General features: G+C 42.1%; 2 protein-coding genes and 1 long non-coding RNA gene across 7 annotated transcripts; 1 reads left to right on the forward strand and 2 right to left on the reverse strand.

The window, feature by feature from the left end:
* Positions 1–950: 950 nt before the first annotated feature.
* LOC119031332 (septin-5-like) lies at positions 951–6,285 on the reverse strand. 4 transcript variants are annotated; one of them, XM_037119737.1, is made up of 13 exons: positions 6,126–6,285; positions 5,582–5,653; positions 3,509–3,892; positions 3,323–3,419; positions 3,075–3,161; positions 2,748–2,871; positions 2,448–2,582; positions 2,205–2,322; positions 1,904–2,005; positions 1,709–1,805; positions 1,416–1,572; positions 1,207–1,309; positions 951–1,123 (listed from the first exon to the last, which is right to left on the reverse strand). In XM_037119737.1, the coding sequence occupies exons 1-13, from the start codon at positions 6,153–6,155 to the stop codon at positions 980–982; spliced, it is 1,650 nt and encodes a 549-aa protein (XP_036975632.1). In that variant the 5' UTR covers positions 6,156–6,285; the 3' UTR covers positions 951–979. The 4 variants fall into 4 exon arrangements, with proteins under 4 accessions (XP_036975632.1, XP_036975631.1, XP_036975635.1 ...); XM_037119736.1 differs by having other exon boundaries at positions 3,509–3,898; XM_037119740.1 differs by lacking the exon at positions 6,126–6,285 and adding an exon at positions 5,066–5,082 and having other exon boundaries at positions 5,582–5,633.
* Positions 6,286–6,335: 50 nt separating this feature from the next.
* Positions 6,336–20,923, forward strand: LOC119031356. Its single transcript, XR_005078577.1, has 4 exons — positions 6,336–6,482; positions 14,960–15,131; positions 20,407–20,508; positions 20,904–20,923. It is a non-coding gene; the product is annotated as an uncharacterized LOC119031356 (long non-coding RNA).
* Positions 7,421–18,795, reverse strand: LOC119031328 (LIM domain kinase 1-like). 2 transcript variants are annotated; one of them, XM_037119731.1, is made up of 15 exons: positions 15,826–18,795; positions 13,420–13,558; positions 12,347–12,456; positions 12,061–12,234; positions 11,835–11,940; positions 11,411–11,682; positions 11,143–11,332; positions 10,957–11,043; positions 10,671–10,802; positions 10,525–10,584; positions 10,337–10,402; positions 9,583–9,769; positions 9,403–9,458; positions 9,083–9,240; positions 7,421–8,688 (listed from the first exon to the last, which is right to left on the reverse strand). In XM_037119731.1, exons 1-15 carry the CDS (start codon positions 15,867–15,869, stop codon positions 8,097–8,099), a joined length of 2,373 nt encoding a protein of 790 aa, XP_036975626.1. In that variant the 5' UTR covers positions 15,870–18,795; the 3' UTR covers positions 7,421–8,096. The 2 variants fall into 2 exon arrangements, with proteins under 2 accessions (XP_036975626.1, XP_036975625.1); XM_037119730.1 differs by lacking the exon at positions 15,826–18,795 and having other exon boundaries at positions 13,420–14,951.
* Positions 20,924–21,256: the final 333 nt, after the last annotated feature.

Raw genomic sequence — 21,256 nt, forward strand, 5'->3', positions numbered from 1 at the left:
ACCAAGAAAGCTTTGGTGGCGGACTGCTGTGACCGTTGTGTTGAAGTCCATGATGAGATGCACAACGAAACACACACTTCACCCTAAATATATCCAAAATTTCCCTTGGGATGAATAAAGTATCTATCTATCTATCTATCTATCTATCTATCTATCTATCTATCTATCTATCTATCTATCTATCTATCTATCCAAACTGAAAGAAAAGAACAACGTGTCCATGACAAAATCAGTCGCTTATGAACTTTCTGTGTGTTCTTTCATTTTCTGGAGGCATTTCTTCATCAGCAGTCCTACGATGTGGATACGTCAGGGTGAGGTGTGTTTCTCTGTGCAGCTCCAAATGACTTTAATACAACCAACACGACATTCCGGCCTCAAAGCAAGATTTGGTGACATAATGACCCTCTCTTCTTTTTAAAGTTCCTTGGCTTGGACTGCCAGGGGTACTTCCCATGATGCACTAAGCTCCTCTCTCTTCCTTTCTAGCGGTACACATTCATGTCTCTTTAATGCGTGAGACTAACTTGGGTTTGTGGTTAGCTCTGCTGCTGGGATCCCGCCTGACTCATATTATCATCATCACCTTCGTTATTATTACCTATCGTTCTCTCAAACCAACCGGTGGAGGCAGATGGCCACCGACCACTGAGTTTGGTTCTGCTTTAGTGTTTTTTGCCTGTTAAACAGGCAGTTCTTTTCTCACCACTGTCACCAAGTGTGTGTTCGTACAGGAAATGTCGGGTCTCTGTAAATAGATCAATTCAAGAGAATGCTCCAATTGTTAAGTGTCAGGTGATAACATCTGTTGTGAACTGGCGCTCTTCATATCAAGATCGATCAATTGATTAGACGGTAAATTTATGGATTAACCATCACACGCCTCTCTGTGCAGATACACAATGACTCCAGCCTCTCTCACTATAAGTTGTCCAGCAATCAAAACAAACTATGGCTGATTTCCTTTTTATTCAAGGCTTCATAAACAGGGCCTCCTTTGTGGTCCTGGCCGCTCCTTGTTGACCTCCTGTCTTGGAGGGATTACGGGACATTCGGCAGCAGCTTTCTGGCTCTGCTGCATCTGCCCCTGAACCCTCTCCAGCACCTCCTGCATCCTCCTCAGCTACAGAGGGGGACAGACGAGAGAATTGGTGAGGACCTCGTTAACCGAGTAACTAAATGACTGCGGCAGAAAGGGAGACATACCTCTTTGTCTTTCTGAATGATGAGTATTTCTGTCTCTGTGTCAACGGCGGCCAGCGGCAGAGGAAAATCTGCTTCGTTCACATCTTGATGCTTCTCAAGCAAACTAAAACACGAGAAGGAAGAAAAAGTGTGAGCATCCGCCTGAGTGAGACTGTAAGACGTTAGGTGTGTTCAATCAATCAATCAAACCACATCCTGCCTCCACCCACCTGCGTTTCCTCAAATGCATGCGCCTCATGTTCTGGATGCACTCGGCCCTGTAGTTTTCATAGTGCGTCTCCTGGGTCACGTCCTTCAGGTCCTGCATGTGCGTCCTCACCAGCATGTTCCTCAGCAGCAGGAAGTCAGAGTGAGCCGGGTCCTCCACTGACCAGCGCAAAGACAAAGCGAACCAAAACTACACATGAAACTTTACAAATACCAGCCAAGTGAAACATTCCACAGTAAAAGCTTTTGTAAAAACAAAGTGAAATTAAAATAAAAAACTGTTTGTGCGTGCTACCTTCCACCACACCCCAGGGATAGGTGCGACCCCTGCACCTGCGCCCTTTACTCTCCACCTGAACATTACTCCCAATTACTGCAAACGGGATGCTGTCCTGCAGAGAGAAGAAAAAAAAACAATAACTGTCAGTCTGAACGTGGACAAGGCAGCAAAAAATACACAAGTGAGAAAAGGAGAAGTCAAAAGCAGCACCTTGAGTATCTGGTCCTGATTTTTAAATTCCTCCTCCTCGTCTGAATCACACTCAGGAAACTGGTAGATGTTAATCCCAAACTGCTTGATCTGCTCTCTGATCTGGAACATATCAACACATTGAAGCAACAATGTTTTGGCCAATTGTAACACAAGCTAAATTGCTGAATTACTTCTTAGCGTACATTTCTGACAGCTAATATAGCAAAGAACATGTGGCTTCACTCGTGTCAGAGCAGTGGTGTGTGTGTGTTTGTGTGTGTGTCTGTGTGTGCGCGTGTGTGTGTTCATGATCTCACACCTTTTTTTTCTTTCTGCAGATCTCAGAATGTGTCAGGCTGTCAGCTTTGGCCAACACTGGAACTATGTTGACTTTTTCATGCAGGGCCTTCATAAACTCCACATCCAGAGGTCGAAGACTGACGGGAGAGGAACACAAACACGTGTGTGTGTGTGTGTGAGCACAAACACATAGAAAGGCTGCACAGGGAGTGTTGCACTAGTTTATCTTCATGTGCAGTATTTTGCATGTTGTCGGTCGTACCCGTGGCCAAACGGAGAGATGAAGTAGAGGCAGCAGTGGACTCTGTTGTCCTGGATGTTCCTCCTGTTCAACCCGCTCTCATCTCTGAAGTACTGCTCAAACTGCTGGTCGATGTAGTCTTCTATTTCCTTCCAGCTATTGCAAACATGTAAAATCTCTTGAGTGAAAAAACAGCCCTGACTGTCAATTTATAACGTGAGCTATTTCAAAATAAAAGCATATTCCTTGGAGTCGGTCTATGGTCCTAAACTGTCTGTGTTGAGCTGGTTTGAGTTTGCAGGCGCACGTTGATGACCTCACCATTCTGTGTTGTCGACGGCGTCTCCGAACCCTGGTGTGTCTATGATGGTGAGTCTTAACTTGATTCCTTTCTCCTCAATGCCAACTGTGTGTTTGACGATGTCCACCGTCTGATCGATCCGTTCTGCAGAAACATACATGTCTAAGTAACTGAATCTACACAGGCACCATGTGAGCAGGGTGTACAAACATGTTCAGCAGCACACACACACGTCAAGCCAGGAAAGTAGGACCAACTTTTTACACAAAGATCTATAGAGCTTGTTTACAGCTGCTTTCCTACGTCATCTCCATGGAACACATGTAAAATAATAACACTAATCTCACCTTGTGCATTAGGAACCTTCCTGTCTTTGTAGATGTCAGTGAGGAACAAGCTGTTGACTAGCGTTGATTTACCGAGGCCAGACTCCCCTACAGAAAGAAACAGAGACACTGTGACAGTGAAACTACAGGATACTTATAATTATTTAACTCATGTAGTCACAAGAAATCCTTTTAAACCCTTGTCATGAAAGCAGCCTTGATCAAACCTGTAGAAGTCTACCAGCAGGCAGACATACAGGATGACTCACCTGCCACCATGAGTGTGAATGTGAAACCTTTCTTCACTGTCTTTCTGTGAACCTGGTTGGGCAAAGTGGCAAAACCCACATACTCCTTGTCCTGATCCTGCAGACAGTAAACACAAATATCACAGTTAATACAACGCTGCCACTGCTCCATTCATCATAGAACAACAAAAGCACATAGAAACACACCTCTGGAGAGTCATAGGGGTCAGAGCGTCCCCAGGGGCTGTGTGGACGTGAGGACGGGCTGGGTGGACAGTCCACAGACACTTGAGAGGCGAGCTGTCTCCTCAGTGGCATGGGCGAAAACTCTGCATCTGGTCTAACGCGATGTGCTCTTGGAGGGACTGTCGGAGAGTCTGCATGGTGGCAGGGGACGGGACGGGGCAGGGTGGGAGTCCCGGGAAGGCTCGGGAGTCTCCCGTTGGGTGCTGTTCCTTCTGCCTCACGGCTGACTTGTGCCTGGTGGCCTGGCATCTGACGCTGTTCACCAGGCTGAGAGACAGGAGGCAAATCCCTCATGGCAAAAGGAAACTGAGTGTCCTCCTGGTCTTCAATGGACAGACTGGAAAACTGCAACCGGATGCAGCAGAGTTTTATACGGTTTATCAGAAAGTCTCAGGCTTGCAGTCAGATGACACAAGGGAGAGAGATTGGCAAGCGAGGAACCGTGCAGTGGCAACACAATATTGCTGCAGTTTGTACATTACTACTGACTAGTAGTGGAATCTAAATGGAGGGACAGACAGAAAAAAACAAGAGCAGGAAAACCTAAAATGGGCAGTTAAAGGTGGGGCGAGCAGTTCTGGGAGGAAAAAAAATATTTGATCGTTCCCAGGTCGGACGTGCGACTAAACAATAGACAATAGTGGCTTGGATAAAGCCACAAACCCAAAGTATTGCTGTTTCTCAAAGTGGGAATAAGACAATCAACTATTTTTCTCAAGAATCGCTCACCCCACCTTTGATAAGGGGAAACCAGTACGCATGTTCTCTTCCTTTATGAGCACATTACAAAGGATTATTATTACAAGCAGGGCACTAAAAAGTCAAGATATTGGCAATTCCACTTTAATTGTGTTCCTATTCCCTCAACAACAGCACGAGACTGTGAGAGATATAATATGTTTAACTCATGAAAGTATAATTATACTGGACATCAACACTACAGGTGTACAGGCACTAACTAGGCTCAGTCACGGCATTTCTCTCTCTGAGCACATGACACAAAGCGTCTTCTTTGTCTTTTGTTGTTATGGCTGACTTCACCCTTTCTTCACTTATTAGCCCTGAACTCCTGTGATCCCATTACACAATTACAGAGGCCTTCATCCATCTGTCCAGGCAGGTTGGGGGCACAAACAACAGGAAGCCTGCAGTCGGTGCGTAGTAAACACCAGGGTCACACGAGATACACAAGCTAGACTGAAGTTTTCATCAGTCAACAGCTGTGCTTTACAGGAGACACACTGGTATCCGGTCTCACTCTGTCCTGTTGACCTGGTCTAAAGACAGCCGGACAACACGGCCCACACAGGACTGTCGGCTTGATCGAGGTTCATCTGGCGTCCCGCTAACCTGTCAGCTCTCATTACCCACAAAGCTTTGCAGCAGGCTTAACCCAGCTTCTAATGCTCTGACAGGGTGGGGGTTAGAGACTTAACTCTTAAACACACACACACACACACACTTACAAACACAAGATATAAACACTATCATTAAAGACTAGTCTACAAACTAACATACCTCCTGTTCTGAGAAAGCTGCAGATGAAGAATATACATAAATATGGGAGAAAATGTGCAGTTTGTAAAAAGAAAAGTCAATTTAAATACACAAAGTCTGGTTGAATAAGCTGAATGATGAGAACAGAACATTTTGATGCTTTTGTCTTATAACACTACGGTATTAATGGTCTTTGAGTAAGTAGCTCATCCTCCTAGTGTCAGTTAACACAATGTTAAAATAAAAGGCTGCAAATTTAAACTAGATTAAATGACAGTAGATGCTCGACTAAAACACACATATGTGCAGGAAGTCTATGCTGACAGAGGACTGATAACAGTGAAGTAACAGAAACACAGCAAGGTGCCAAAATGTTGTTAATATGACAAGAATATAAACAAACCACTGCAGGAATCTTCTAGCTTCAGTGCTTTTTCTATCGTCTGAGCATTATCAAAAGTAAAAACTAATACTCAAATGTATCGGTGATGCAGCCTAGGTGTGTTTAAGTGCTGTAGTTCAGTGTTAAAGTCTCACCTGTCCCTCTCTTACTGCTGCGGAACCTGACGGGAGACGACATGTGCTCCATGACACCGTCAGCCTCTCCAACTGTCCCCAGACCAGAGGCACAAAACGGGTTAACTCTGGCCGCGTTTGTAGTTGGTGATGCCAAGAGCGAGCTATACAAGAGCTAATAAAATGTGACGAGGCATATGTTGTGTGTGTGTGTGTGTGTGTGTGTGTGTGTGTCTGGCCGCTCTGAGACTTGGATTTAAGTAGAAGACGGTGCAGCGGAGCGGAGCCACACAGGCTGCTTTCACCCTGTGTTAGCTAACTAGCTAGCTCAGTGATGTGACTTAGTGCAGAATGCTAACAGTAGCAGCTACTGATCCCAGAAGTAACAATAACAGTTGTTATTTTATATAAAGAGAAAGAAAACAACATTAATGCATTTTACACAATTTTATGAACATTATGTTACCAAAACCTAAGCTAAGTTGTGCCGCTCATGTAGCTAGCTAATGTTAGCCCTGTTCCTGACTAAAATACTCAATATTTAAAATAATAATAATAATTTCACCTTTCTGTTGTCTGCGGTGTTCCGCGACATGGCCACGCACTGGGTGATGTGTAAAGTCCAGGTATGACATATAGAACAAGGAGGCTAACAGCAAATCACTAGCATCACACTTTGTAACCCTGATAACACGTAGCACGTCACGCTTTAACCTTGGTGACGTGTTGACGCTAGCAGTTTGTAACCTTGGTAACGCTAAGTTCGTGGCAGACGGCTAACAGAAGTATTAGAGCGTTTGTAATTAGCCACATTTTATTTATTGTTTTCTTGTCAAACTCAGATGCAAACTTGGGTATTTTCTCCTAACTGACCACAGAGATGGATGATGTATATGAGGAGGATGAAGCTATGAGTTTCAAGGTGGTAATTTAGTTAGTTTACGTGAGCTAGCTAGCTAGCTAGCTAGTATTCTCATATGTGTATTTAGTCTTTTAGGTTAGCTTAAACATCCCTCCATTTTTACAGCACCATAAAAATGTCTTAAATTTTATTGTATGTCTATAATGATGAAAAATATAACTGAAATCAAAGTTTTTGATTTAGGTTGTTTTACAAACTGAGTAAGGAGATAGCTAAGGTATCTGTTAAGAGTGTTAGCCTTGAGAATAGCTGAGTGGCACAAATGGCTAACTGTATTCTTCTACTTGGAAACGCCTATCAAGCCTACATGAGGTAAGTGTTTGATAGCTGGTTCATACATAGGTCTGCTATGTTAATTTAAATGCTGTGATGTATGAAGTACCCAACAGTCATAGTAAAAGTCAAAATAAAGTGTTAAATTACTTACAAATAGTACTTGAGTAAAAGTCTTAAAGGACCAATTATCGGATCTGATATCAACATTATCTGAAACAGTGTTTTTTATTGTTTTTTGTCTGGTTGTCTATACAATTTCCCAAGTAAAAGAATGCATTCGTTTGGCTCTGATGCAGTGCACAGTTAGAAAAGTAGCTCCTACTTAAATTATCATTTTGATGTTGAAAGTAAAAAGCACAATATTTGCATCCAAAATCTTGTGAGTGGATGTACAAAGTAGCAGAAAATGGAAATACTGAAGTAAAGAACAAGTACCTCAAAATTGTACTGAAGTACAGTACTTGAGTGAATGTATTTAGTCACACTCCATCATTGTTTGAATGTAATGATGATCTCTGGGCAATATAGGAAATATCATAAATATGAATGATGGCACTTTCTGTGGGCCACCCTTTGTGTTTAATTACACAGAACTACCTCAGAAAAAGATAATCAAGTAGGAGTGAATCTACAAAAGAGATCACAATTACAATTTTGTAATATGAGTTTGTATTTCTCTTTATTAAATTAGTTCATATTACAGTTGTAGTTTTATTTGTTCACAGCTCAGTGAGTCGTCTTAAAAACGGAAAATCTGAAAAATACAGCATAAGGCACTTGGATGAAAACTTGCCTCATGCGATGTAGCTTAAAGTGTAAAGTGCTTTGTGTTTCACAGCTTCTGGAGAAAGATGACACTAGGAACCAACCGATCAACTGGCTGGACAGTTACAGCTTATCACAGATATACTAATATCGTCATAGATGTAGATTGATAAGTAAGAAGAATTTGTTGCTTGCCAAAGATATGTTTAAGGTAATTTAGAAATGGTGTCACTGTTACAGAGTCTGTCCACCAGAGAGCACTAACGAATCTGAAAGAATGCAAGGAAATTGGTCAGGTCCTAATTTAAACCACATAAATACTGTTTCACAGAGTAATATGAGGCAAATGTTATGTTTTCAAGCTGCATACAAATCTTCTGTGTGTTTTTCCATGCAGAATAATCACTATCATTGTGTGGTGATTATTTTTCCTCTCTTCCATTTTCGTACACATTTCTGACTCTCACTTCTCTCCTATTTGTTTGAGAAAGGCACACATGTCTTCATCATGGGTTTTTATTGCTTAAGCTGGAATTTGCAGATGTGTCCTATCTCTGACACTGAATTGAGTAGTCAGAGAAAAGAGCTGTTCTCTGTATTACTGTCCCACAGCACTCTGCATGTCCTTCTGATTCTGTTGGGCCGGCCTACCAGCGAGTCATTGACCTGTAGCGGCTGTGAGGCCTCCTGCTGGGTTTGGGGCTGTCCTGTGGGATTGTTGTGTTCATATGTTTCCGACTCATTCTTGTCCGAGTCTGCACTCTTAGACCTGCAAAACGTCCGGCTCTTGTCTTTTGAGTGGTCGTTGTATTCTTTGCTCAGGTGGTCGCTCATGTCGTGGGAGTCATGCGTGTGTTGCTGTCCGTCCGAATGGCTTTCAGCTTTGCTATTTTGGTCTCGGCTCTTTGTGAGGTGATGAGGCTCTACGTGGTTATTGTCACTGTCTGAGCATTGCTTGGTGTCGGCTCTGTGTCTTTGTGGCTCTGAACAGTGGGTTTGTTCCTGAGAATCTAAGCTGTTGTTCTCTTTGTGAAAGTGGTTTTGGTGTTCTTGATTTTGCCAGAAGGCCCTGCGGAGCTGCTCTAACTCGGAGAGCAGAGGCAAGCCAATTTCCAGATGCATCAGCAGGTTTTCCAGCCACTCCTCCAGCTTTGAAAAGGAAGGACTGAAAGAGTGAAAGACAGAGAGTTGTGGTGAGAAATTTGAGGGGCTTTCTAACTCCACTGCAGTAGTGACTAAAAATGTAGTAGGCTGTTTGGCACTAGATTTGTTTAGTTTGTTTGTGTAATGCATTACTTAATGTAAAATTCACTCTATGGGCAGCACACAGCCTCAAGAGTCCTGCATGAAAGCTGGACGTGCGCTTACATCAGTTATTATGATAAAGTAGATGTTGAACAGCAGTTGGTTCAATTTTAAATATTGGTGGCATTGCCTGTTGTTGTTCTGTTACTGAAAATGAACTAAATAATTAATAAATACACCAGATGTCATTTATAACATATAGCACATATTTTGCTCATACACATTCTGCAGTTGTCAGTTCAGTGTAATCATACCGTTTATCAGCGTCCATGTCGCAGCAGAGGACAGCCAGCGGCAGGAAGGCTGACGGGCACTGTGGATGGTGGTGCTGCTGCAGGAAACCGGCTACGTTTAACCCAAAGTCATTCGCCCGGGGAAGGTAGTCAGGGTCGGCACTCACTCTGCCTATTATCTGAAGAGAGATATAGAGAAATGCTCAGCTTTAAGATGGATCAGTTAATAAACAAGTGTGAATAATACAGGTTAATCTAAGTGCTGTATCGTAGGTAACTGGACTTGATTCAGAGTCGTTAAGTCTCTAATGACTTAATTTAATCTGCTGAGATGCTCCTACCTCACATATCATGATACCAAAGGAAAAGACGTCCACCCGTTCGTCATAGCTTTTCCCTACAGAGGTACAGAGGAGATGAGACAATGTGAACGACATCTTCACTGTCCTGCTCTGACCCATTTTGGAGGTGAGGCAGAGATTAGCTGCTATAACTGGTAGCCAAGAACTTCGTGCGCTCACCATGGATCATCTCAGGTGCCATCCAGTAGGGGTTTCCCACCACGGTGTACCGCTTTCTCCGGTCAGGCCTGCGGAGCTCTGACAGTGTCCCCTTAGCAGGCCGTTCCAGAGAGGCTGTTCTGGCTTGATTCCTTTCCTCCCTCACCAGCCTGGCTAGTCCAAAATCTGCCACCACCACAGACTGGTTCTGAACAAGAAAAGGAAAGAGAAAGAGAAGTGCTATGAACATTTAATGAGGAGTTATGCGTGAGGATTTACATTGAGTATGTGTGATTAAACCCAATGGATTCTTTGGCTGCCTTGAAATCAATTATGCTTGCAAGTTTTACTTTGATAATTCAAACACATAATAGGAACAGGAATACAGATATTGGCAATAGCTGGGAAATGGTCTTGTTGATGTAGACTTGATAAATTTGAATGCTTTCAACAACCCAATCAAACAGAATTTAGATGTAAAGAAGAAAAACATTCACATTCAAGAATTATACATCAGGTTGATTCAGATAGATTTCCAAATGACTTTTTAGCCAGATGACTGTGTGCTGTACATTGGTCTTTGCTAGTTATGAAAAACAGATAAAAGATTGTATTGCCCTAAAACAAATGTAGATTATTTAAACTGCTTGAAATTAGATTCCAAAAAACCTGACCCTATTCTTGTTTCTCACAATAACTCTACAAACTTCAATCAGGTATCCTATAGCCAAGATATCCGGTGTGTGTTTGCTGTGTTAGGAAAGTGTTTGCTTACCTCTCTGACCAGGCAGTTGTGTGAGTTTAGATCTCGGTGGATAACATTCATAGAGTGTAGATAGGCCTTAGAAGGAGAGAGATTATAAACATTAGTGGAAGTTGGTTCAGGTAAGGGTTTTTCTTTTAAATTTCTTTTAAAAGGTTTTTCTTTTTTTTCATTTGAGATTTTTGAGCGGAAAGACTTACCATTCCAGCTGCAATGTCTTTGGCATAACCAACTCTTACACTCCAGGGAAAATCCTTTTCCTACAACAACAAGATTGTGATCATATCTGAGTAATCTTGCAAGTACTCTTGATAGCACTTATGTAGAAACATCAAAATCTATTCACCATTTTTGCGATGGTCTCTCGGAGAGATCCTCCCTGGATGTATTCGGAGACGAAGTTTATTCGCTTGTCTTTATAAAACAGTCCTTTGAACTTCAAAACATTGGGATGGTCCAGACAGCGCATCACCTTAACCTGTTCAAAGTCAGACAAAATGTTAAAAAAAATGCCAACAATGTCATTTAGCAACATGAAAACATTGCAAAGGAACATTCCTTACACCCATTTTAATGGGAAAGTGTTACATGATATGTCTCCAGATCATGAGCCTTTACAGATGACCACTTACCTCCTTTAAGAAAGTCTTCTGTGTCTCTTCGTCAAACCGTATCAACTCTTTCATCACCATCACCTCGCCAGTCTCCTGATGTGTTACCTGCGTTAACAGCAACAGATTACTCACAACGCCGATTAAAATCAATGGACTAACAACAAAGTCAGCCATACATGAAAGAAACAAAGTGAACTGCGGTACCTTGACAGCCTGTCCGAAGAAACCCTTTCCCAGCACTTCCCCTTGGATGAGGTCTGAAGGTCTGAAGATACGATGGGTCCGATCTCCAGAATCCACACGAAGAGACTCAGATCGAACCATTTCTCTCCTCTGAGTTAAAAGTGACAGTGCTCCAGGTGACAGAGGGCACTTATCTATACTACAGCTGCGCCTGAGGACGAGAAGAAGGACTTAGATGAGGGAAGAGAGTGGACTAAATAATGAAAGTTATACGAGAGTCAGCACTTACAGAATGTTTCTGGATCGCATTCCCAGAGTTCCTTGTTGCTGAGGTGGTGACAGGCTCATCCTGATTGGTTGACCTGTCTCCTCCTCTGGACTCGGCTCTTCCTCCAGACTTGGGAGTTTGTGGGTTGAAGCAAGCTTCTTGCGGACGCAGGGGTCAGGACAGCTGATGTCGTCTTGGGGACTGTTTGAGCGAAGGGGGTCATCAGGAGACTGCGGATTGTGTTCGATGGTCAGCTGCAGCGGCCTGCTTGTGTCCTGGATCACAGAGTTTATCTAGAGGAAAGGATATGATGTTGAAATGTGGTGACGATTCGTTTTCCTGTCTTATTTGTATTGTGTATTGTGTTTATGTGGATACCAAGAGGTGTATCTACATCTTCTTTAAAGATGTTTTTTAATCTAAGGTTTAGTAGCTTGAGGCCTACCTCATCTGCGGAAATGTTGCGAACAGGGATGCCGTTGATCTCCAGTACTCGATCACCAGTATGTATGGAGGGGAGCAGGTCAGAACTGAGGACAGCAGAGTCTAACCTGAGGGAGAATTACAGTCAAGAGGGGTAAGACAGAAAACAAGCTGAGGGTGATCTGATTTTGAGTTTATTTGGCTGATGAAATACATATGGCACACTTGTGTTAAATTCAGAGACTCACCCTGTGACAGTGACTAGAGGGCCTTTTTCTTGACAGATGTCAGTAGCTACAGTAAGTCCTCGTTGGCAACCTGCACGTGGAGGGAAAGACACCAGCGCCACCATGTGGGTACTCTTGGTGAGTGGAGAAGGAGACCCGACAGTGGACACGCGTCCCTGACTGAAACAGTGGCCACTGAGTGGACAAAATCAAGAGACAAGAAGAATGGACACTGATCAGAATCAAAAACCTATTTAATCAAAAACGATTCTGTAGTTATTTTGCCAACTTTCAGCTTGTAACTTACCAGTAGAGTTTGGAGCGTTCGACGAGCGTGTATGTGTCTCCATCACCAATGAACATTTCACAGCTCACACAAATGAAGCATTCAGGGTGGTACTTCTGCTCTCCAGCAACCTGTTTGTATAAAACACAATGCAGAGGCCTGGGGAATAATACTGGTTTTGACAAGATGACAGTTGGTGGGGTCAGACTTTGGGGGTCACTCTGAATTACATCTTTCTGTGCATTCCTGCATCAAGGCCTTGTAGTGTCAGGATGTTTTCAGAGGATATCCTCTGGCATGAGAGTTGAAAGAAGCATTTAGTTTTGTTCCAGTGGGAAACTAAGAGACAGGAAGGCTTTGAATGTATGAGTAGTTACTGTGGCATGCTGAGATTCAGTATTTCTTGTTATGATATTCGATCCTGTAAAGTTTATTGCCATAGTTCTGTTTGTGACTTTTATATAATGCACATTTTTGATATTTGTATTGCCACTGGTCAGTTTGAACAAACGGTGATGGCTTTGAATGATCAATAAGGCAGCTATTTTTAAACTATTACACCATCTATCAATCAATTTCTTTCTGGCTGAGTTCAGAATGTTTTGGATTGAGAGAGCAGGGAAACAGAAAAGGAGGATTATCTGCGGAGGTGATTTTTGGCTCAGGACTGTTGGTTGGGTCTGTTTGTTAATTGCGTCGTTGTGACTCATTATAATGAAACAATAGTCAGCATAACAAAATGAGATCAGAAGGGAAGAACTGGAAAATAAGTCTTTCCTGTCATGTGGTCTGGAACCACATGTACAAGTCAAAAAGAGTTTGTTATGGGACTGTTTCACTATGTTACAGGTATGTATATCCTTGTGTTATTGAAATTAAACACAATGGGTTTGTGTTTGAATGCTCTTTGGCTTTGACTGCTCGTTTTTGATTTTATATTATGTTAATTATTACAAGAAACAGGCGATTATTTCATGGTAAGAATTCTGCAGTCTTATCAATTTAGTTATGATATTAACCATATGATATTGCCGTTATTTTAGTTATCATACTTGGAGAGATTGTAGCTTTTATTTCAGTGATTATCATGTTACCATAATGAGTCCTGTTGCGATGGTCTCCTTGCAGCCGTGGCAGTGCTCTCCATAACGGTTCCAGTAGTGCTTCTTGCAGTAGAGCTGGGCCTCTCGTTCATAGTACCAGTGAGACAGGATGCAGCCACATTCACAACACCTTGAAGAGAGGGTTGAGATGGCAGGAAAAGATGCAGAATTAGGTTCAGATTTAGGCTGTAAGACAAGAGATACTTTGGAGGTGTGCTCGAGCAAAGTAACGTGAGCCTGATTGGTGATGGATAACATGAGACTTGTGAGGAAAGTTGACCTGCTGGATCGTCACACACGGGATCAGGTAGAACACTTCCAGGTCAGTTGGACCATAAAATATCATCTTTAGTTGAGGCTGTTCTTCTAACCCACTGTAGTTTTCTGTGTCACTGATACGTAACTCCCATCCACTCGATGTGTCTGACCCTGTGTGATACATCTAGACATAAAGTTGAGACTGAGAAACCGAGCTGTTGCTGTTTTAGGAAATACAGTTATCTTTACTGCAGCGGTGGTGTTGAAATGCTGCATTATAGATGTTGATCTGCTGATTTCACCGTGACTGAGAGCACATTCAAGCTAATATTGCTTCAGACAAAAGGACTTCTCATATAGGGTCATTGGGCAGTCACATGTCTTCACAAAAACACTGGAACTTCAGCTTCCAGTCATGGCCACTCAAAGATTGCAAAAGAGAATGAAAGTGCAAATATGACCGCAGAAGCTACGTAAAGAAACCTCCTTCCTTAAATGCTGTGTTCACTTTCTCTACTTTTAAAGTCCGCAATCAGGTACTTTTTGTTGCATCCTGGCTTAAACTGAATTTTCAACAGAAACCTGCTTCCTTATCTGCCCGGCACTACAATCAGAGTGGGAGTCGACTTCCTGGAAAGAGTACAGCTCCCCAGTTTCCCTTCAACTGTAAATGTCATGCTGTTCTTACAATAGGGAATGAAAAGGTTGCCTTACTATTAAAGATTAAGCAGCCAAGGAGGGAAGGACTCAACTAATGACAGCATGTCACGTTGATCAGTCATTTCAGTTTATTAAACGCTTTCCTTGATTGCTTTAGGAAGTTATTTGTTTCGGTGGTGCAGACTTAAATCTTCTGATTCAGGTTTAAGTGGTAACAAGCTTCATCCGACTTGTTGGTATTTTTGGTATCAGTCGTTGCTGTGGGAGTTTTGTTATTTGCTTGTCAGGGACTGCATCAGTACAACAACTATGCCGAGCTGTTTTACGCTTTTGCCTCTTTATACCGATTACAAACATATGAAATAGTACAAAGAAATACGTATACACATGTATAAGGAAACATTAGACTTTTTGAATTAAATGTGTTGACAGATTTCTTTTAAAAAATGCGTAAAGATGGCGATCTCTTAACAACATGCCTTTAAGTAGGACTTGACTGAGTATGAACACATTATGGGATGTGCTGTGAGAGATCTATAAGACCTGCGTTACCATTCGTTACTGAGGAAATAATGAAGTAATAAACTAACTAACAGCTGCTGGTTTATTTCAGACCTCCTCTCTGTGTTATTGTGCTGCTGGCAAAGGATGTGGAACCAACTCCACATCTGCACTTCCACCTGAACATCTGGTCGGGAGAGAGCCCTGGAACGAGCCCAGACGTGTGTCCGGAGAATACATCCTCTGACCGTTTCCTGCTGCTCCTACCATCTCCTCAACTGAAGGTATTCCCCTCATCTGGCTCGTGCTGCACCTTATCCATTTATAAATCTCCTCTCTGTTCTGAGATCTGTTCCTGTGCTTCTATAAGTGGCACAGTGGACACGCCAGCACCTGCTATACATAAAACAAACGTGTTATAATGTCAGGACGTTAACTCTGGGTCAAATGTTAACAATCTGGTGACGTATTCTCCTGCCATGTTTTCCTCTCTGTTTGGTCCGTGTCAGCCAGCTGGATTTCCTTTAAACAACAGCACTTCTTCAAAGGAAACAATTATTTTTGATCTAATTATACTGTACTTGGTGTTGCAGGGGAATTGTCTCACTGGTGGTTGTTCTGTGTATATGTTTTGATATAGAACTGAGGAAAAGGAAATTGTTGTTGAGGCAAAACAGATGAGCATCCAAAAAACAAAAAAACAAAAATCTTGGACTGGAGGTATGGATCGTGGTGTGGACTCCTTGGGATCTGTGTAAGGCCATAACTTTATTCTACTGTTATTGTTATGGTTTCATATTCTACTCATTAACATACTCTTAGACGCTGTGATAGTGGAAAGAATTACTGAAGTATCTGACGCAGCTGTACTGTTTGAGGAAGTATAACGGACATTGACTGCAATTTCTCTTTCCCTCACTTTCGTTCACTCTTCCATAGACATACACATTTTAACAATTAATAACAAGCTGCTCTTACCGTCCTTTCATTCCTCTACGAAACCTCTGGTCCCGTCGTGACATTGTGCCCCCTCAGTTCACAATCCAGCCAGTTAAAAAAAGAAGCTTCCTATCTGCATGCGTTCATGAGCGGAGCCTATATGTAATCTGCTGTGACTGTTAGCAGGCGTTGTCGTTTTCTCTCTCTCTCTGTCTCTCTCTCTCTCCCTTCATGCACTCGGAGGCTTCCTGTGCATGAGTTCCCTCTAATGTGCAGAGAAGCTGTGTGAGAAAAACTGACCCGCGGACACCAGCTGGCCAGTCTCCCTCTGCCGGCTGCAGAGAAACAGACCAGTCCCAGTATAGAAGTTCTGCTCCACTGTCCCTCTCCTGTTACTTTCAGTATGTAGACCTCTGCGAGATACAGTTACACTCATCTGCAGAGTCCACGCAGTGTTGGAGAGTTAATCTCACAGAGTCTAAAATGTGGAGTGAGTTAAGATACATGTGTTTGGTGTGAGAGAGAGTTTTGAACGTAGCTTAGTTCCCATCAGCGCAGGCATAATCTCTTTATGAATGCCCCAATTACTGCACTGTCCTGAGCCTGCTGCAAAGCCCTCCATTCATCGCAGACAACAAACAAAGAGGGAGAGTTCAGTTTGAGCAGAGGAATGGGCAACAGCGCAGATTTAGGAGAAGAAAAGTATGAAGTTTATATACGCTTAGATAAGGGCAACTCAATAAATGTTGTATTATTCAAAGTACTTTTCTACAAATCATCAAGCCACTGAGTTTATAGTTGTAGATGTTACTTTATAATAGTGGTGTGCCGCGTCCCCAGTGCAGGTCCTGCAAACTGAAAGACAGAAACAGGTGTGTTTTTATACGTGTGGAGGAGGGGCTTCTATAATCAAAGTGACAAAGTGATAAAACTAAGTAACTTGTCAGATGTGATTTAATTAGATTTGACTTGAAGGAACCAGGCAACAAAATGCAGTTTAGCTTCCAACCAGAAGTGCAAAATAAAAGCAGCGTACTAACATTTGTATAGAGATATATAAATGCCTGATGGGTATATATGAATACGCTCAGATAAGTAAAACATGAACAGTTTGAAGGAAACAGTCTGTGCAGCAGTTACAGTTGGCTGTGACAGCTTATGGTATGCTGTGTGTGTTTGTGTCACAGTGAGCATGAATTCAGTTCCTCTTCTCTGTGAGTTCTTTAGTTTCCATCCTCGTTGTTTTGTTTGTGCTCATTATCTTTAAGACTCACATCTCTGCTGCGCTGCACATTATTATATTTTTTATAAGCATACTCTGTGTAATTTTAAACTATGCTGCAAAATGCGGTGTGGGTGTACTGTCAGGATTTGCGTACTCTTGTTCTTAGTCATCATTAAGGCAAAGGTGGTCTGACTAACTTTGTCTGCCCAGGCAGGAGTGTGTTGTTTCCTTTTTCACGTCAGCCTAACGTGTGGTTTAAGAAAACCACAAGAGATTAACACGTAAAAACCAAGATCTGACTCTGAATGCTTAGCTTCCTAAACTCACCTCACAGTTTCACAGTTTATGCATGTTCACTAAGTCAATTACTCTATCTCCTTTAAAATACCAATAACCTGACCCAGACACTGTCATTGGTCCCTTCTTTATTTCAGAGAGCGTTGTCTGAAAGTGTACAAAAGTGCATCGTTGCCTTTGTAGGCCACATAAAGAACACAGATGTTAAAAACACATGTAGAGCTACACGAGACACAGGCGTTAGCTCAGATGCAAGATGAGTCTCAATTACACTTTATATTCAAATGACATCACTGACTACATTGTGATTCAGCACACATTCAAGGACAATATAGAAAACAAAGCTCGTATCTTTATCATAGTAGTACAAAAGTAAAAAAAAACGTCAAAACTCACACAAAATAACTCAAATATTTAATACTGTATGAATGCACTTGAGACAGAGGATAAATAGATAAAGCACTTAGCTTGTTCTTTTTGTCAGCATAATTTAAAAAGACTAGCAAACGTGAACAATTTCCCAACAGTGTCAAAAGAGGTACATAAAAAAAAACCCCACAGTAATCAATAATCCTCAGATGTCTTTTAAAAGCACTATTATGTTATTACCTCACAGTCAGTTTAAATGCTTTCCTCAACAGCGAATGTAAAAGCCAAATCTTAGCCACACCATAATATCATAAAATATGCATGTTAAACAAAAGTTTACATTCAAACCAGTTTGTGTCATGTAGCTATAAAACAGCGCCTGTAATGTTGTGATCGCAGCGTTTAGTGTGTTAACAGCTGAGGACCTTCAGCCTCCACTTGTTGCTACTGCTGAGGCCAGAGCACAGTCAGGATGAACACAGACCGCCTCTTCAAAGATCAGATAAAGACCAGTCAAAACAGAAGTCAAGTCCTCCAAAATAGCAGCTGTCTATTTCCTTGTCTGTATACAACGCTGGACAGATGATCCAAGTGTTTGCACTGATGTAAAAGCTAAAAACAGTGAATTAATACAACACTACACTCTGCAGACCAAAGAAAACTCCAGTCAAACTGGATGTGGCCTGAAAGAAAACAAACATTGTGTCAGCATGCAGACAGGTCTGAAGGAGCTGCCCTGAGGGTGTCCTTGGTATCAATCTTCACCCAGAGGATTCATGGTGATACTTTCACAGGAACACAAATGATGTAACAAAAAATAAAAAGAGAGTATTATAGCACAGCTTAAAGGGGCTCGGTGTAACAGTCGGTAACAATTAACATGTATTAATCACTTTTGTATTAGTTATATGTGAGCAGATTGTAACATGACGTGAAAAAACGAGACCTTCCCCTTCTCTGTCGGCTGCTGACTGTCCTAAATATGTTACTCTGTGCACGTTGTCGAGTGCCTCGTCTCAGAGAGCAACAGTAGCTTGTGTTAACTCTTAATGTTAACTGATGACCGGCCTTCGTCACAACACAGAAGTTCCACTGAGCCCCTTTAAGAAGAAATGTTGATCCTTTGTTTCAGTGGTTCTCAGCCTGGTGGCCAGGATCCCAGAGTGTCACAAGGTGATTCATCAGGTGAAAGAAATGCTGTTATAACTTTGCCTTGTTCTAAGGAATCATCACCTGCAGGTTGAGAACCATTGCTCCTTTTTAAAGAGACACTTGTATAAACTCTTACAAAATAAAAGTGTAATATGTGGAATGTGTTGAAGCTTTAACTTCTGTGGCAGGTTTGACGTAGACATTTAGACATTTACATTTTTTGATCATGCAATAGCACCACTGTTTGAATGAGGTCACTTCCTGTCTGATGGTCTCTCACTTCCTCCTCCGGCCACAGTATTTACCCTGACAGCCAACGCCTGAGTGCCAGAGCAGAGACAGTTAATATTCACTTGACATACAGTACAAACAATTTGGCAAAACATGTCAAGTCATCTTGTATCATTCGCCACACAACTACATGTTCCTCTTTTTGTGGTAGTGAGACTGTGTGACAATTCCTTAAAACGTGTTTTTGTTCAAGAGTTATTTCAGAGAAGAAATGACACAACATTTCCATTGTGACTTTTTCTTCAAAAAAGAAGAAATGAGACTTTTGAGCTTTTTATTATTTAGAGAGTGCAACCTGGGAAGTTTGCTGATATCTACCTGTTTGTCTTTGTAAACTTAATCTGATTAGTTGCATAAATGCTCAGCACAACTCATTAAAAGTTACAACACTTGAAATCTGAAGAATGATTAAGAGCTCTGGAATGGGTCAGAAATTTTAAGTTGACTTGACTGGATTTCCCAAACTTCCAGGACGGGCTTTACAGTGTAGAGATATGTCTTACTGTAAAGTTATATGTTGTGTGTGATCTTTTACCTCTGTAGCCTCCAGATCCCAGTATGGCCTGCAATGCTGCATATTTGGCTGCCTTCTGTGCTTTGGCTTAATGACATGAAAATAAAAAAGGAAAGTTAATACACAGATAATGCACAGGCTCGGAGAATACCAAGCAATACAAATTATAAAAAAAAACCTTTGCAACTTTTTCCAAAACAAATATAAAAAATATTATTCTGTGACTGTGTAGTATATTGATGTATTATACTGGATATATGTGTGTTAAGAAAATGAAAGTAGTGAGAGCATGCTCATGCCAGAGGACACAGTGTGTTTCCTTACATTTTTGTCCGGCTCCTGTATATCCTAGAGAACAATAACAGGAAAGCAGGTCAGTACAAACAATAGATAATCTTTACAATGGTCTCATTTACCCAATTTGTTATCTCAGCGATGACATGAGTGAAAATATGCCAAAATAAATATTCACTTGGCAAGGCCTGACGATCAGGATAAAAGCTTTTTTTTTTTTCCATTTCCTGCTTTATTTTCATATAACAATGTGTGCTGAGTGTGTAGCTGTTTATCAGGTGTATCACTTTCTTCTAATTTATTGCTAATCATTTAAAATCTTTACAACTAGAGTATACTGAGTGTTAAAAAGAGGAGAAAGTTAGTGTTCAAAAGCATGTCTCACCTGTGCCAACTCCACCAAAGCCAGCACCAGCACCACCTGCTGGAACAATGGACACATTATAGCATCACTTTTTCAACACACTTCTCTGATCAGGTGTTTGGCTTAAACTGACCTGGTAAGCCACCAGCTCCACCGCCTACTCCTGGGCCTGTTCCTGCAGCACCTCCTGCTCCTCCTGCTGCACTACCTGGACAGGTGAGTGTACATGTGAGAAGTCAGTCTAGCATTTAAAATCCTCAGCAGTTGCAAAGACAACACCTGGCTCTTGGGGTTGCGCGTACAGTATGTACTCTGCCACACCTAATGTAACTCGTCATTTAGTAATCTTCCATTATAAACATGACACTCACCTGGGCCGCCAGTGATACCTCCTGTTCCTCCACCAGGAAGCACTCCTGCTCCACCACCTGATGAACACAGGTGTGGTTGAAGTAAATAAGACAAACTACACACAAATGGCCAGTAACATAATGGATAGGTATCTCAGTAAGTTAATTGTTGGGAACATTTGCTTGAAATATATGTTTATATGTAATTTAATATGTACATCAATAATTATCACAACCTTTAAATACAATGTGTGTCAGTAGATAATTTTACCTGGTCTATAGCCAGTTCCACCCAATGATGAGCCGTAACCTGATTTAGGAGGTTTCCTGCCACCAGGTCCATATCCACCTGCTCCACCAGGTCTAAAGCCCCCTGGCCCAGTTCCAGCACCTCCTGGGCCATAGCCACCAGTTCCAGCACCTCCTGGGCCAAAGCCACCAGTTCCAGCACCTCCTGGGCCAAAACCGCCAGTTCCAGCACCTCCTGGGCCAAAACCGCCAGTACCAGCACCTCCTGGGCCAAAACCGCCAGTTCCAGCACCTCCTGGGCCAAAACCACCAGTTCCAGCACCTCCTGGGCCAAAACCGCCAGTTCCAGCACCTCCTGGGCCAAA

The sequence above is a fragment of the Acanthopagrus latus genome, chromosome 13 (assembly GCF_904848185.1).
Source record: "Acanthopagrus latus isolate v.2019 chromosome 13, fAcaLat1.1, whole genome shotgun sequence".
Lineage (NCBI taxonomy): Eukaryota > Metazoa > Chordata > Actinopteri > Spariformes > Sparidae > Acanthopagrus > Acanthopagrus latus.

Excerpts from the sequence above, each read along its gene's own strand:
- LOC119031332 (XM_037119736.1), bottom strand. The coding sequence starts at position 6,155 with ATGTCGCGGAACACCGCAGACAACAGAAAG. Across the intron at positions 3,420-3,508 it reads ACCCCTATGACTCTCCAGAG|GATCAGGACAAGGAGTATGT; the intron begins GTGTGTTTCTAT and ends TACTGTCTGCAG. Across the intron at positions 3,162-3,322 it reads ATTCACACTCATGGTGGCAG|GGGAGTCTGGCCTCGGTAAA; the intron begins GTGAGTCATCCT and ends TTCTTTCTGTAG.
- LOC119031328 (XM_037119730.1), bottom strand. The coding sequence starts at position 13,686 with ATGTTATCCATCACCAATCAGGCTCACGTTACTTTGCTCGAGCACACC. Across the intron at positions 11,941-12,060 it reads CCTCTAGTCACTGTCACAGG|GTTAGACTCTGCTGTCCTCA; the intron begins GTGAGTCTCTGA and ends ATTCTCCCTCAG. Across the intron at positions 10,403-10,524 it reads AAGACATTGCAGCTGGAATG|GCCTATCTACACTCTATGAA; the intron begins GTAAGTCTTTCC and ends TCTCCTTCTAAG.